Genomic DNA, 13,539 nt, shown 5'->3' on the forward strand with positions numbered 1-13,539 from the left:
GCACATATACTTTTTGGTTACATGAATTTTAAAAATAATAAACAATAACAAAAACCCTTTTAAGCTTATCTAATTAGTGTGTAGGTCTTAGACTGAGAAACACTATTTATGAACGCACACACACACACACACACACACACACACACACACACTTCGCATTTGTTTGTGGCTTTTACTCTTGACACTTTTCTCCCTCACAACCCAGCACGTTTCTTATTTTTGCCTGATACTTTACAAGGGTTGACACTCTTCTCCTTACATGCTTAGGTTTTGTTTTTCATATAAAGGGGGATTCTGAGTGCACAGCATCCTGTTTGGTTTGAGTCTCCACACACGGGCATGTATGAGTCTCATAGCAGGCCTGATGGTAGCACACACACATACATTATTAATAAATAAATGAATAGGCGCACACTGTTGCGATGTATGCTATGTATGCACACTCCGTGATTAAAGCTGTTTAACAAAGTGTTTGGAGGTCATATGATTTTTGTCAAGTAAAACTTGCGGTAAATGCGTCACGGACATTAGATACTATTCCAAGCTACGTAGCTTGTGTTCCTCACCACTTTTTGTATATAAATCTTCACTCTTTGTGGAAGCCCGTACTGTTTTCTTTCAGGGACTCTAGTTCAGTGCTGACTGAGGGTGGTGCAAACGCTGTCTGCTTTATTTTGAAACTTACGCTGTGCACTTCCACCACGTCACACTAGGATGGGAGGCTGCATCTGTAGGAATTCTACTTCTGTCGGCCTCAATCTAAGAAACATGCAAATTCAAAGTGAGATGAGTCATTTTTTGGAAGTGACTGTAATGATGTTAATTTAATTGTTAATCATGTAAGTGTGTGATACGAAAACTGACTGAAGACTGGCGTTCAAGAAAATGATTCTGTCTGAACATTATTCCCTTAAAAAATACCCCAATTTTAATCCCAGTAATAGAAGTAATACAGAATCATTCTAGAAGAAGACAGATTAAAAGGCAAAATAAAATCACTAATGACCCTGCCCAAAGGAAATTGCTGTTAATCATTATTATATTGATCTAAAATATGAATCACAGGGGAATATCCTATTGTAAGATCTTAGAGACTGTCTGGGCTTTGTTCTCGCCTTTGTTCTGGAAAGCATACTGGAGCCCGAGCCGTGCTGAGCAATTTCTGCACCTCTAAGCTGTAGCTTCTTTATGAAGTTGAATTTTTGTAGGCAAATTATACTTTTTTTTTTGTGATCAGTAATCACCATGTCACCTGATCCCATTTATGTCTCGTGACACCAGTGTCTCTCCATGACTCTTTGTCTGATGGACACACCCTCTCTCAGGCTGCCTGTCCCCCTTCCACAGCAAGGCAACTGCTAACAGGTGGAATACGAATTGGTGTGTAGCTTTTCCGATATGGCAATTTTGTGATTAATGATGAGTTAAATTAATCTATGTGTTTCAATAGTCGTTACGGATGTTTGTGAGACGGTTGACTGTTGTAATTTCACTTCGGTTTGCTGATTCCTTTATCTGTTTCTTTTCAAGTTTTTTTTTTTTTTTTTTTTTAGTTTTTGAGGCACAAGGAATTTGATGACTATTGTTTTGTTTGGATTAATCCAACAAAATACATGGCCATGATATTCTTTTTTGTTGTTGTTGTTTTTTAATTGGATATTTTTTTATTTACATTTCAAATGTTATCCCCTTTCCCTGTTTCCCTCCCACTTAGAAACACCCTATCACATCCTCCCTCCCCCTGCTTCTATGAGGGTGTTCCTCCACCCATCCACCCACTCCGATGTCCCTGCCCTTGATTCCCCTACACTGGGGCATCTATCGAGCCTTCATAGGACCAAGGACCTCTCCTTCCACTTACGCATGACAAGGCCATCCTCTGCTACATATGCAGCTGGAGCCATGTATACTCCTTTGTTGATGGCTTAGTCCCTGGGGGCTCTGGGGGCTCTGGTTGGTTGATATTGTTCTTCTTGTGGGGTTGCAAACCCCTTCTACTTACTCTCTCAGTATCTTCTCTAACTCCTCTATTAGGGACCCTGTGCTCAGTCCGATGGTTGGCTGCTAACATTTGCCTCTGTCTTGTAAGGCTCTGGCAGGGTCTTTTAGAAGACAGCCATATCAGGCTCCTTTCAGCATGCATGTGATATTCTTTGAAATTTTCTTTCTGAGGGGTTGGAGGGATGGCTCAGGGATTACGTTCACTGACTCCTCTTCCAGAGGTCCTCAGTTCAATTCCCAGCAAGCACATGTTAGCTCACAACCACCTGTAATGAGATCTGATGTCTTCTTCTGGTGTGTCTGAAGACAGCTACTGTGAACTCATATACAGTGTACTCAGATAAAATAAGTAATTAAAAATGTGGTTTTTTTTTCATTCTAAGATGTTATTGTTAGGCATTTTTTCCTTTGAACATTAACATAAAAATAAAAAAAAAATAGTAAACCCAAATTCCTTTTCCTACTTACACATCTATTTCTTTTTGTCTTTTTTATTACATATTTTCTTCATATACATTTCAAATGCTATCTCCTTTCCTAGTTTCCTCTCTGAAAGTCCCCTATACCCTCCCCCTGCCCTGCTCCCCAACCCACCCATCCCACCCACTCCCACTTCCTGGCCCTGACATTCCCCTGTACTGGGGCCTATAATCTTCCAAGGCCTCTCCTCCCATTGATGGCTGACGAGGCCATCCTCTGCTACATATGCAACTAGAGACACAAGCTCTTATTTCTTTTTAATATGGATATACATTCAAAACTTATCTCCTTTTTTAAAGTCTTGAGTTTAAAGCTGTTTCCGCATACCGTGGCCAACCTGTCGTGGTGGTATGCTGTTCATTCCGCTTCGGTTCTTCCTGCCTGTCTGAGAGACACAGGCAGTAAGATAAGCCCAGCGTGGGGATCAAAGGCTGATGAAGCCACAATAAGAATGAGAATAGAGATCCAACCTACATACATATATAATTACTAATAGAATAAACAAAAATTTAAAAATCCAACGTTTCCAGGATAAAATTATTAGAAATATAAATTTAAATATAGTCACATACATTGTAACCATAGCATCTTTTTGTTGCTTTTATAGATGATATTGTTGTTAGAACATAGAAACATCTTCAGATAGATGGTATGAAATAATAGTGGCTATCAAGTTTATCGATGGAAATATTAATATTTAAATGTCAAGGACTTTTCTATATATTTACTTTCTAACAGATATTAGGTCAACCTAGCTAGATAAAATAATTGAAAGTGTTTTTTTTTTAATTGATTTTATGAATAGGGTTAGATGTGATCCCAATAAAATAGACAAAGCCAGGGAAGAAAGCTGCAGCTGTTCCTATGTGCATGCTAAATGTGTTTTTTTTTTTTCTATTTTTCTTTCTGTTTTCCTTTTCAAATTAGATTTAGCAAACAATCTGGCTGTAGACGTAACAAGATGATGTTTTTATTTTTAATATTTCTTATATTACTATACTTTATGTTTCTCATGTATTCACTGTTAAGCCTTTTATTCATAGGCTATTTCCTTTAGAATTCTTAGCTTTATGTGTTTTCATGTTTTTTTCCTGTGTGTATGTCTGTGCCCCACCTGTATGCAGTATCTGAGGAGGGCATGGGATCGCCTAGAGCTGCAGTTACAGTCATGGCCTTCATGTGGGTGCTGGGAACTGAACCCAGGGCCCTGCAAAAGCGGCCAGTGCCTGTAATATCTGAGCCATCTCGTCTGTCCTGTGTCATTTCTATACTTCTGCATACTTTGGAGTTCTTGTATAAATGTGAACATGTATTTTTAGGATATTTTATTCCTTAAATTATAATCTTTTTTGAATTTGGAAAATGTTACTTAGTATCCGTATCCATAAGTACTTGCGGCTTTGCCTCCTGTCCTTTTAAATTTTATGTAAGCGTGATGGGCACCTGGGCTATTAGTGTTTCTATTACTTTAATAAACACCAAAACCAGAAGCAACTTGGGGAAGGCAAAGATTTATTTCAGCTTCCATTTGTAGTCCATGGCTAAGGGGAGTGAGGGAAGGGGCCCAGAGGCAGGAACTGAAGCAGAGACCATGGAAGGATGCTGCTCATTTGCTTGTTAGGTCCATGGCTTGTTCAGCTTGCTGTATGATACAGCTCAGGACCAGCTCTTGAGGAGCGGGCACGCCCATGATAGACTGGCTCTCTCAAATTAGTCGTTAAACAGGAATGCCCCTCACAGACTTCCCTATGGTCCAGTATGAAGGAGACATTTTTTTAAAATTGATGTTCCCTTTCCCAGGTGACCTTAGCTTGTGTCAAATTGAGAAAACTATTAGTATTTTTTTTGAGTAATTAATTTACTTATGTGAGTGGGTGTACAGACACTCATATGTGGGCGCACACGTACGTAACAGCCTGGATGTCTATAGTTGTTAATAACTACTTGAGCTGTCCTTGATGTTATAGTCAAAGCATGCAACTCAGGAGACTTTGGGTAATCACCAAGTTATTTATCCCATTTTCTACTGTTATATTATGTCCATCTCTCAACATACGGCTTCTCTTCTTTAATCGTTGTATCTGATTCCCCTTACCGTGATCTTAGATATCATCTTCCTTTTCTTGTATCTATGTGGATTTGTCTCTGTGACTGTATCACATGAGGGAAATCATAAGCTATGTGGTCACTTGTGACAACCTTAAATATTTACTATAATACTCTACATGTAGGAGATAGCAGCATATCATTCATTTTTATTCCTTAGTAACATACTCCTAAATAAATCATACTTGCCGTTAGGGGACTTTAGATTATTTTAAGATCTTGGTTATTGTATATATTGTGAATTGATCTTTTGTACATTATACCTTCTATGAATAGTTAGGTTTTCCCACCAGGATACTTTTTCTGTCATATATTTGACGCACACCACTTTTCAATTTGCTGCGATCTCTTCTTTTACAACACTAGCATTCCTATGTTGAAAGTTTGACTTCTTTTTATTTCTTTATAACTTTTTCTTGATGCATAGGAATGGTCCAGTAATTCAAAATAAAGAGATGCTGTCAAATTATATCCACTTGTGTAAATTCAAAACTTATGTTAAATTGTATTTTTTTTCTGTTCTGCACTCTACTGAGTTGAAAAATTTAGAGCATATTAAATGGTTGGCATTAAGGTCTGTGCTTCAAATAGCAGTTTACTTACTTATTCAGGGTCCCCCTAAAGATACAGTAACGTGGTTTCTGATGTTCTAAGGAGAAAGAGCATTTCCTGGCTAAATGAAACATTGTGCCTTTTGCGTCTTTCTGTACGGTTTGTTAGGGAAACGGTTTGTGCAGCCTGATGATTACTTTTGCTTAATTTGTATTAAATTGAACCCATTGTATCATGCTTTTTATTGTATCATGTTTTTTATTGTGTCATATCTTTTGTTGCTTAATGACGTCATAGATTTGTATTTTCCTACACTTGAATGAGCTGCTAGTATTTAGTGATACATTTAATACCACGCGCCGTGTAATTTCACCCCACTCTTGCTTTCTGTAAAGATCTTTCCCCAGTCTATGTCAGGATTCTCCTTTCTCCCCACAGACAGTCTTCTGATTGACTACCAGTTTACCTTCAGCTTGCTGCAGGAAGATGACCGGCACCACACTGCCATCAACTTCATCGCCAACCCAGAGCAGGTAAGGAGTCGCCGGCTCCTACACAGAATGCCCCTCCTACCGAGGCATCCACGTTTTACATAATTTTTCTTGTGATTTCACTCCTTAGGGCTATTACATAGGGGGAATTCTGTAGAAATTACTAAAACACTTAAATTTTCCTTTTGTAAAACTTAGATGATTGTCAAGCTAGTATTTTTGATCTCTACTCTCCTGGTTTAAATTATATTATCCACAGTTTTACACTTAACATTCAGGAACTTCTTATTTTCAAGTAAAAAACACAAGAATTCAAGGCGTGCTTTCCAGACTGCTGTTCGCATGCACTAAAGCGTATCATTGGTTCCACGGACTTGTTTCTCAGTCTCAGGTCTGACTGAGCGACACACACACCAGCTTCACCTTGGTCCAGTTCTGCAGGCTTCTGAATAGCAAACACATTCACACCAACAGTAAAGCTAAAAAAAAAAAGCATATGTTTAAGAAAAGTCTTGTCCATTTTTTTAACATCAAACAACCTAAGCATATTCCCTGGCGCTCATCTCGCATGAGAAGCATCTCCAGGGATACTGTGTCCAGGGTGGATTTTCTTGCCTAATCCTTTTTAACTGAGAAAGAATCAGGGACAATCTGTAAAGTTAAAACGACTGATGACTTAACCTGGAAAAATGAGCAAGGAGATGACTCAGCATTTATAGACTCCCAGCGTGTTTACAGCAGACATCGGCTTAACTCACCGGTTATTACCTCAGTTTGGCACGTCCGTATGAACCGTGTCTAGAGTGCGCCGTGACTGTGGAGAGCTCCCCTGTAGGTTAACCAGCTATCACAGCTTTCCTTGCTGCGCGGCACTGAGTGCACCTGTGGCTTCAGTTTTGCGACTTTGCATTTCCTCAGTGGTTAAGTTTTGAATTTGCAGAGGGCGAACTAAAACATCAAGACGGTCTTCTCCGCCGAGATTGTCCATTTTGTTGTGAACTTTTAATACTTGGTCTCCTAATCACCCTACCCAGAATAAAGTTAAGCACAGGATATGAAGAGTAGATTAAAATTCAAATCAAGAGCCCGTGCTCTCTCTTACCATGCATACATCATTTCCCATGTTTTGCACTCATAAAAGTACTCGTTGTAACATACTGCAGACCCAGAGCCCACACCTTCCTAGAGGTTGGTGGGACAGGCCTCTGGGTAAAGACAGAGATTAAGCAGATGGAAAGAAAACATCTTGAACTCATAATAACAGCAGACTACTCTTAAAAGTACAGTGTCCTCAAAACTTCTTAGAAATTCTATAAAACCTAAGGCCAGGTTGGTGGAGGCGAGAGACGAGGAGCCCCTCCTTGGCTTCATCGGAGCTTCCTTTTCATCAAACCGCACACACCCAGTCTGTGTTTGTCCAGTTGGATATTTATATTATACACAGTTCTAGATATTCAGTGGGCGAAGTCACACCAGTGGGTTGACTAGTATGCATTTAACACACTTCTACCTTTCTAACCTTAATTTTTATTTTTTCGACAGTCAAACAAAAACTTGGACATTTCGATTAATGCTTCCAACAACTTTAATCTCAACATTACGTGGTCAGTTGGCTCAACAGGTAAAAAAATTTTTTTTGCCATCATCCTCTCGTACGAGTGTTTGTGTATGGAAGTTGTTCTGCTTTGATTTATTATTCTTTCAAATAAATTAAAAAATATATAATTGGTTCTCATCATTTTGGAGCTTTACTGATAAAATAAGTAGTAACTTGAAAGCTTAACACTGTAACTTCTTTATTCAATTAAAATCAGAGGGCTAACAACTAATGTATAACACTTAAGCATTTAAAGTGTTGACCTTAGGGGATACTGTGAGTTTAATTAAGATAAATTGGCTCTTTAGATTCTAAATAGACTGAGATTTCAATTATTCAATTTATTATCAAAGATATAAACTTAATTAACAATCCCATTATTTACATGAAAGTGTTCTGTACTTGCTGATAAAGGTAACAAACTATCTTTCCTTTTCTTTTCTTTTTTTTTTTTAAATTAGATATTCTCTTTATTTACTTTTGAAATGTTATCCCCTTTCCTAGTTTCCCATCTGAAAACCCGCTATCCCTTCTCTCTCCTCCCCCTGCTCACCAACCCACCCACTCCTTCTTCCTGGCCCTGGCAGTCCTCTATACTGGGGCATAGAACCTTCAACAGGGCCAAGGGCCTCTCATCCCACTGATGACCGACTAGGCCATCCTCTGCTACATATGCAGCTAGAGCCATGAGTCCCACCGTGTGTTTTCTTTGGTTGGTGGTTTAGTCCCAGGGAGCTCTGGGGGTACTGGTTCATATTGTTGTTCATCCTATGAGGCTGCAAACCCCTTCAGCTCCTTGGGTACTTTCTCTGGCTCCTTCATTGGGGACCCTGTGTTCCGCCCAATGGATGGCTGTGAGCATTCACGTCTGTATTTGCCAGGCACTGGCATAACTTCTCAGGAGACAGCTATATCAGGCTCCTGTCAGCAAGCACTTCTTGGCATCCACAATCGTGTCTGGTTTTGGTGGTTGTTTATAGGATGGATTCCCCAGGTGGGGCAGTCTCTGGATGGTCATTCATTCAGTCACTGCTTCACACTTTGTCTCTGTAACTCCTTCCATGGGTATTTTGTTCTCCCTTCTAAGAAGGACTGAAGTATCCACACTTTGGTCTTCCTTCTTCTTGAGTTTCATATGTTTTGTGAGTTGTATCTTGGGTAAGTGGATATTAGCCCAGAAGCTCAGAATATGTTTTATTTTCAATCTGAGAAATACATTCCTTCTGTTTGGTGGATGTCGGAGCTCAGATGAAATAGATTTTATGAACATGTCTTCCATAATAATGCTTACAAATTTAATGATTAATTTTTAAGAAAAGCAAGCTACGAGGAAGATAAATTGTGTTGAATTGTCAATTTGTAAGATCATTTTTCAACACATTTGTTAAGTGATGAGCTCACACAATCCGCATGTCAAGATGGTATGAGAGCTAGGTTTGGATTAGATCCATGGGAAACGTGTTTAGTTCCCCGGGATGCTAATTCCAATTATTTTACTGCTCATTAAGGTAGAGGTATAGCCACAATAGTTGGAAATGCCCTGTTCCATTTGGCTAATTTCAGTAAACATTTACGGAATGACCAATATGTTCACTAATTGAACATTCATGTAGTATTTTAAATTACGGCCTCTTTCTAGATTTTTTAAAAATAGGAATGGTTCAATTTGTAGAAAAGCAATTGAGTTGATTCTTTTTCATCTTTTTAAAAATTGGATTAAGACTGGAGTCAACAATATGCGGAAAGTCTCTGGAGAGAGAGTGGCAAGTAGGGCCCACTTTCTGCAGCCACCCACGGGGACTCCCCGAGGCTCTCAGTGCCCTGGCGCTGGCGTGGTCCTGAGACATAGCATTCAGGTTGAAAACCAGAAATGAGGATACTTTTGGGGTCAAATTGTATTACAAAAGAATATCAGGACTCAAAAACAGTGCCAACTGACAAAGCCTGGCAGCATTTTGAAATGTGATTTGTATACTATGTTACATCATATTTTTGGCAAACCTGTCTTCCTTCTAAATGGCAAAGTATGCAGAGGTGTCCATGAGTCTCCAGGGAGAAGATCAGCTGGTGTGGAGCAGTTTGGGGATGATAGTCTTGGGATTTCCACTTGTCAGACTATATAGTTTGGTTTAATAAGGATCCCTGTTTCCTAATATCTATTATAATTTATTCATATTTCAGGTGGAACCATATCTGGGGAAGAGACTCCTATAGTTTCTAAGACAAATATAAAGGAATACAGAGACAGCTTTTCCTATGAAAAATTTAACTTCAGAAGCAATCCTAATATCACATTTTATGTGTATGTCAGCAACTTCTCCTGGCCTATTAAAATACAGGTAAGCATGCGAGCGTTTATTTCTAGTGATGTTGAATGTTTTCATGGTGAAATAATGCGGATTTGCCTGGAGATGGCTCGTGCCTATTCATTTCCCTGTATGGCAAGGCCCTGCATAAGACATCACCTGTGATTATCTATGAGGGTGAGAGGTTCCATAAAGACATTGTTGGACTGATCAGAGAGTGCTAAAGGTTTTCAGGAGGTGAAACTGGAAACTGGAAGCAGAGATGATGTTTGTCTGATTGAGAAATTGATGGTGAATACCTTCGTATAGCTCTATTTGAAATAATTTGTGTTTCAGTAATCTTTTTTTTTTCATTTTAGTACACACTGGATATAATTTATCTTTTTTTAAGAAGTAGGACTAACTTGACAGTTACATCTTTAGGACCCCCACCTCTCATAGTTAGTTTCCTCATTTATGCCCTGCATGTATTAATTGCATCTTTTTTTATGTTGAAAACATATTTTTTTCACACGATATATTCTAATTATGGTGTCCCCTCCTTCGACTCTTCTCAGTTCCTCCCACCTCTCCTCCGGTTCAGATTCACTCCATTTCTGTCTTACTAGGAATCAAATAGGCTTTTAAGGGATAATAATAAAACAAATACTAAGATATGAAGGAAAAGAGACCAAGAGACGGCACAAGAAGTAGAGATTTAGCCCTCGGCACACTCAGGAACCCATTAAAAGCACCGAACTGGAAGCTGTAGCGTGCACGCTGAGGACCGGTGCAGTCCTTCTGCGCGGTCCCTCTGCAGGGTCCCTCTTAGTGCAGCGCCCGTCCCTGAATCCATACGTGCTTGCTCATGTACATCCACAGCCCTGGTTTCGTGGTGTCCCTATGCCCTCTCGTTCTAACACATCCCATGTAGGCCTGGGTCTTCCAGGTCTCCCACTCTCTGCGCTCTGTCCTTGTGTTTGTTCCCACCGGCCCCTGGAGGAGGCTTCTCGGAGGATTCCTGAGCTCGGTCCCGCTTCTCCTGCATTTCCTTATTGTGCTTATTGGCAGGCTACTGAAGACTTCGTTTTATTTCTAGGAAATCTTTAAGAATGTTTTTGAGGTGTCATTAATTTGTACTTTGATGAAATAATTTTTGACATTGGACTTATTTATCTATCCCTATAGGCGTGACTAACTTGAAGTCACATTACTTAATTGAACAAGTCATTTTTACTAACCCTATTCTAGAGTGTTATGTTTAAAACTCTTTTAGAGATTTAAATTGTTCCTTTACCTTTGGTACAAGGAATTAAAAGCTTTGCATCACGGTTAGACATGTGTGAGTATTTTATTTATGTTACTTCCTGTGTTGGTATTTTATGAGCAGAGTTGGGTCTTTCTAAAATCATGTGTGTAATGATAAATTTTTTCATCTATAATTTATTTTGACACATAAGTGGAGTAAATATTCATTGTTCAAGACATTAGAAATTATTGCTCAGGAAACTTACTCATTTAAACTAATTTAGGAGATTTATTTCTACAATGTATAGTTACTAACATACAAGACGATTCATTCCGAAATTCTAAAAATATCCATATGTACATTTTGATACTGACCAAATATAAATTTAAGATTGACACACACGTACTGATCAGATTTCACTTGGCTTAATCAAATTTCAATAAGAATAAGGGCTCATTTGTGTAGCTTACAACATTGTAATTAAAATTGATATGATTGTTGTATTTTAATTATTTCCTGCTTTTCAATTTTTGGTTATCTAATTATGGTTTATTTTTAAGCCACTTACATAGATACTTTAGAATGTTCATGAATATTTAATTATTTGAAATTAACTTTCTAAATTAGATTTTCTTTTGAGAATATACTTGTAGGCTTCTGGTTGTAAAACCAGAGTTTGTGTACTGAATGCAAATACTTCACTCTTTCAAAGTAGTATGAATTGGAATCCAGTTGGGATGTGTCATGATATGTACTCTAACTTTTATTATTATACTTGTTATTATGTTAGTTCCCAAGAAATGTTAAAGCAGATATACATGTTTATTTAAAGGAGTATAATACAATTATTATACCTAAAATAGTAAAATTGAGGGTTTTTTCAAATGATGTAAAGGTTTTTATTTTTATATTTCATAATTTTTATCTTGAAAAGAGAACTAGTTATACAGAATTGTAATTTAGTTGTTTTTAAAGAATTTCCGAAGTATGAGGGTTGATGTCTTTTTAAGATTTACAAGATAGAGGAAGTTAGAGGGAGAGGATCAATGACAGCTCGGGAGGAACGTGGAGAAGAAACAAACCATAGGCTCTAACTTTGTTGTACTATTTTATGAAAATGCAAGATACTTTCCTAATTTAAACAAATAAAATTCCCAAGTTAATCTAAAAAAAGAAACAAAGACAAATACCAGAACAGAAACCTTAACTGCAAGCAGGTTACACAGAACGGGAGGTCGGTAAACTAGCTGCATTGGCTCTAATTTTAGAATTTGGAAAAAAATAAAAAAGGTTCTTTACTCAAGGGAATTTTGTAAGTTTGATAAATGCTGAAATTAATCTTGGCTAATTTTACCATATTTCATATTAATCATAAGAAATTTTTCTCCAGTTCTAAAAGATGTTTTCAGCATTGCCACTTTGAATTTTGTCTTCAATGTTACAAACAGCTCTGGGGTGCCATGGGACTGGAAAGAGAGTATTGTTTTCTTTTCAATAATTGTGAGAAAACGGGTGTGGGGAACATTCTAAATGTAAAATATTCCCATGACAGAGCACTTCCATTTCTGTCCTCAGTCGTGCAGCAGAATCTGAAATTTCATTCAGTTCATGTTATTGAGGGCTCTTTCAGGACCATCTCACGTCGCGGTATACTCATGTCTTTAGCATTTATGGTAAAGTACAGAATTCTTACCTATGAAGCTTCATGGAAGTTCACTTATCTCCACCCACTATGACCACCAGGAACAGAAGGCCCAGGTACCAGACGTCTCGGTCCTGGTCAGTCCTCTTCAAAACCGTATCCCAGGCTAACCCTTGTCCTTACCATCCAATGAGACTCCTGTCTGCTTTCTTATCTAGTGTTGATAGCGCTTTGCAGATTGTATATTTACCTAAAACTTGTTTGATTCATTACTAAGAAATTATATTATATCATTGATATATATATATATATATATATATATATATATATATATATAAAATCAGAGCTTTATATTTTCCTGATTCACTACAGTAAAACTAAGCATATAATTTTATACTCAACTATCGAACATGTATGTTGTTTTTAGTTGTTGCCAGTTTTTTTTCTCCACCTTCTTTGTCTTTCTCCTCCTCCTTCTCTTCTTCCTCTTTTTTCCATTCTCATCTTCTTTACTTTGAAATAACTTTTTCTTTTTTTTTTTTTGTGAAAGATAGGAGGTGCAGACAATTTACTTGAAGCTCTATTAGTTGGGGATCCAATGGAACAGAACTTATGGAATCTGTCTATCTATCTATCTATCTATCTATCATCTATCTATGATCTATATCTATCGTGTATCTATCATCTGTATCATCTAATTATCTATCATCTATATCATTTATCTACCCATCCATCATCTAATTATCATATCTATCTATCTATCTATCTATCTATCATCTATCTATGATCTATATCTATCATGTATCTATCATCTGTATCATCTAAATTATCTATCATCTATATCATTTATCCATCCATCATCTAATTATCTATCCTATCTATCTATCTATCTATCTATCTATCTATCTATCTATCTATCTATCTTTCCATCTAATGAGGACTTATTAGAATGGCTTACAAGCTATGGTCCAGCTATTCCAACAACTTGAGAACATCAAGAGACATCCTAAAGGATTTCCTGCAATCCACACATGATCTTTCTGACCTCGACTGGGTAGAAGCAATCCAATTTCCTTTTGTTAATCTGGATCTATCACTATCTTAGTCACTGCTGCATTGCTGTGAAGAGACACCAT

General features: G+C 37.7%; 1 protein-coding gene across 5 annotated transcripts in view; it reads left to right on the forward strand.

Annotated features, from left to right (window-relative positions):
* Positions 1 to 13,539, forward strand: part of Atrnl1 (attractin like 1) — a 522,384-nt gene that overhangs the window by 135,093 nt on the left and 373,752 nt on the right. For 4 of the 5 annotated variants that reach the window (XM_006527049.3, XM_011247244.1, NM_181415.4 and 1 more), the window contains 3 exons: positions 5,578 to 5,672; positions 7,173 to 7,251; positions 9,409 to 9,566. In XM_006527049.3, coding sequence (XP_006527112.1) covers positions 5,578 to 5,672; positions 7,173 to 7,251; positions 9,409 to 9,566 — 332 coding nt within the window. Of the gene's footprint in view, positions 1 to 5,577; positions 5,673 to 7,172; positions 7,252 to 9,408; positions 9,567 to 12,160; positions 12,163 to 13,539 lie in introns of all 5 variants that reach the window. The other variant, XM_006527051.3, reaches the window with a different exon arrangement.

The sequence above is a fragment of the Mus musculus genome, chromosome 19 (genome assembly GCF_000001635.26).
Source record: "Mus musculus strain C57BL/6J chromosome 19, GRCm38.p6 C57BL/6J".
NCBI classification, from domain to species: domain Eukaryota; kingdom Metazoa; phylum Chordata; class Mammalia; order Rodentia; family Muridae; genus Mus; species Mus musculus.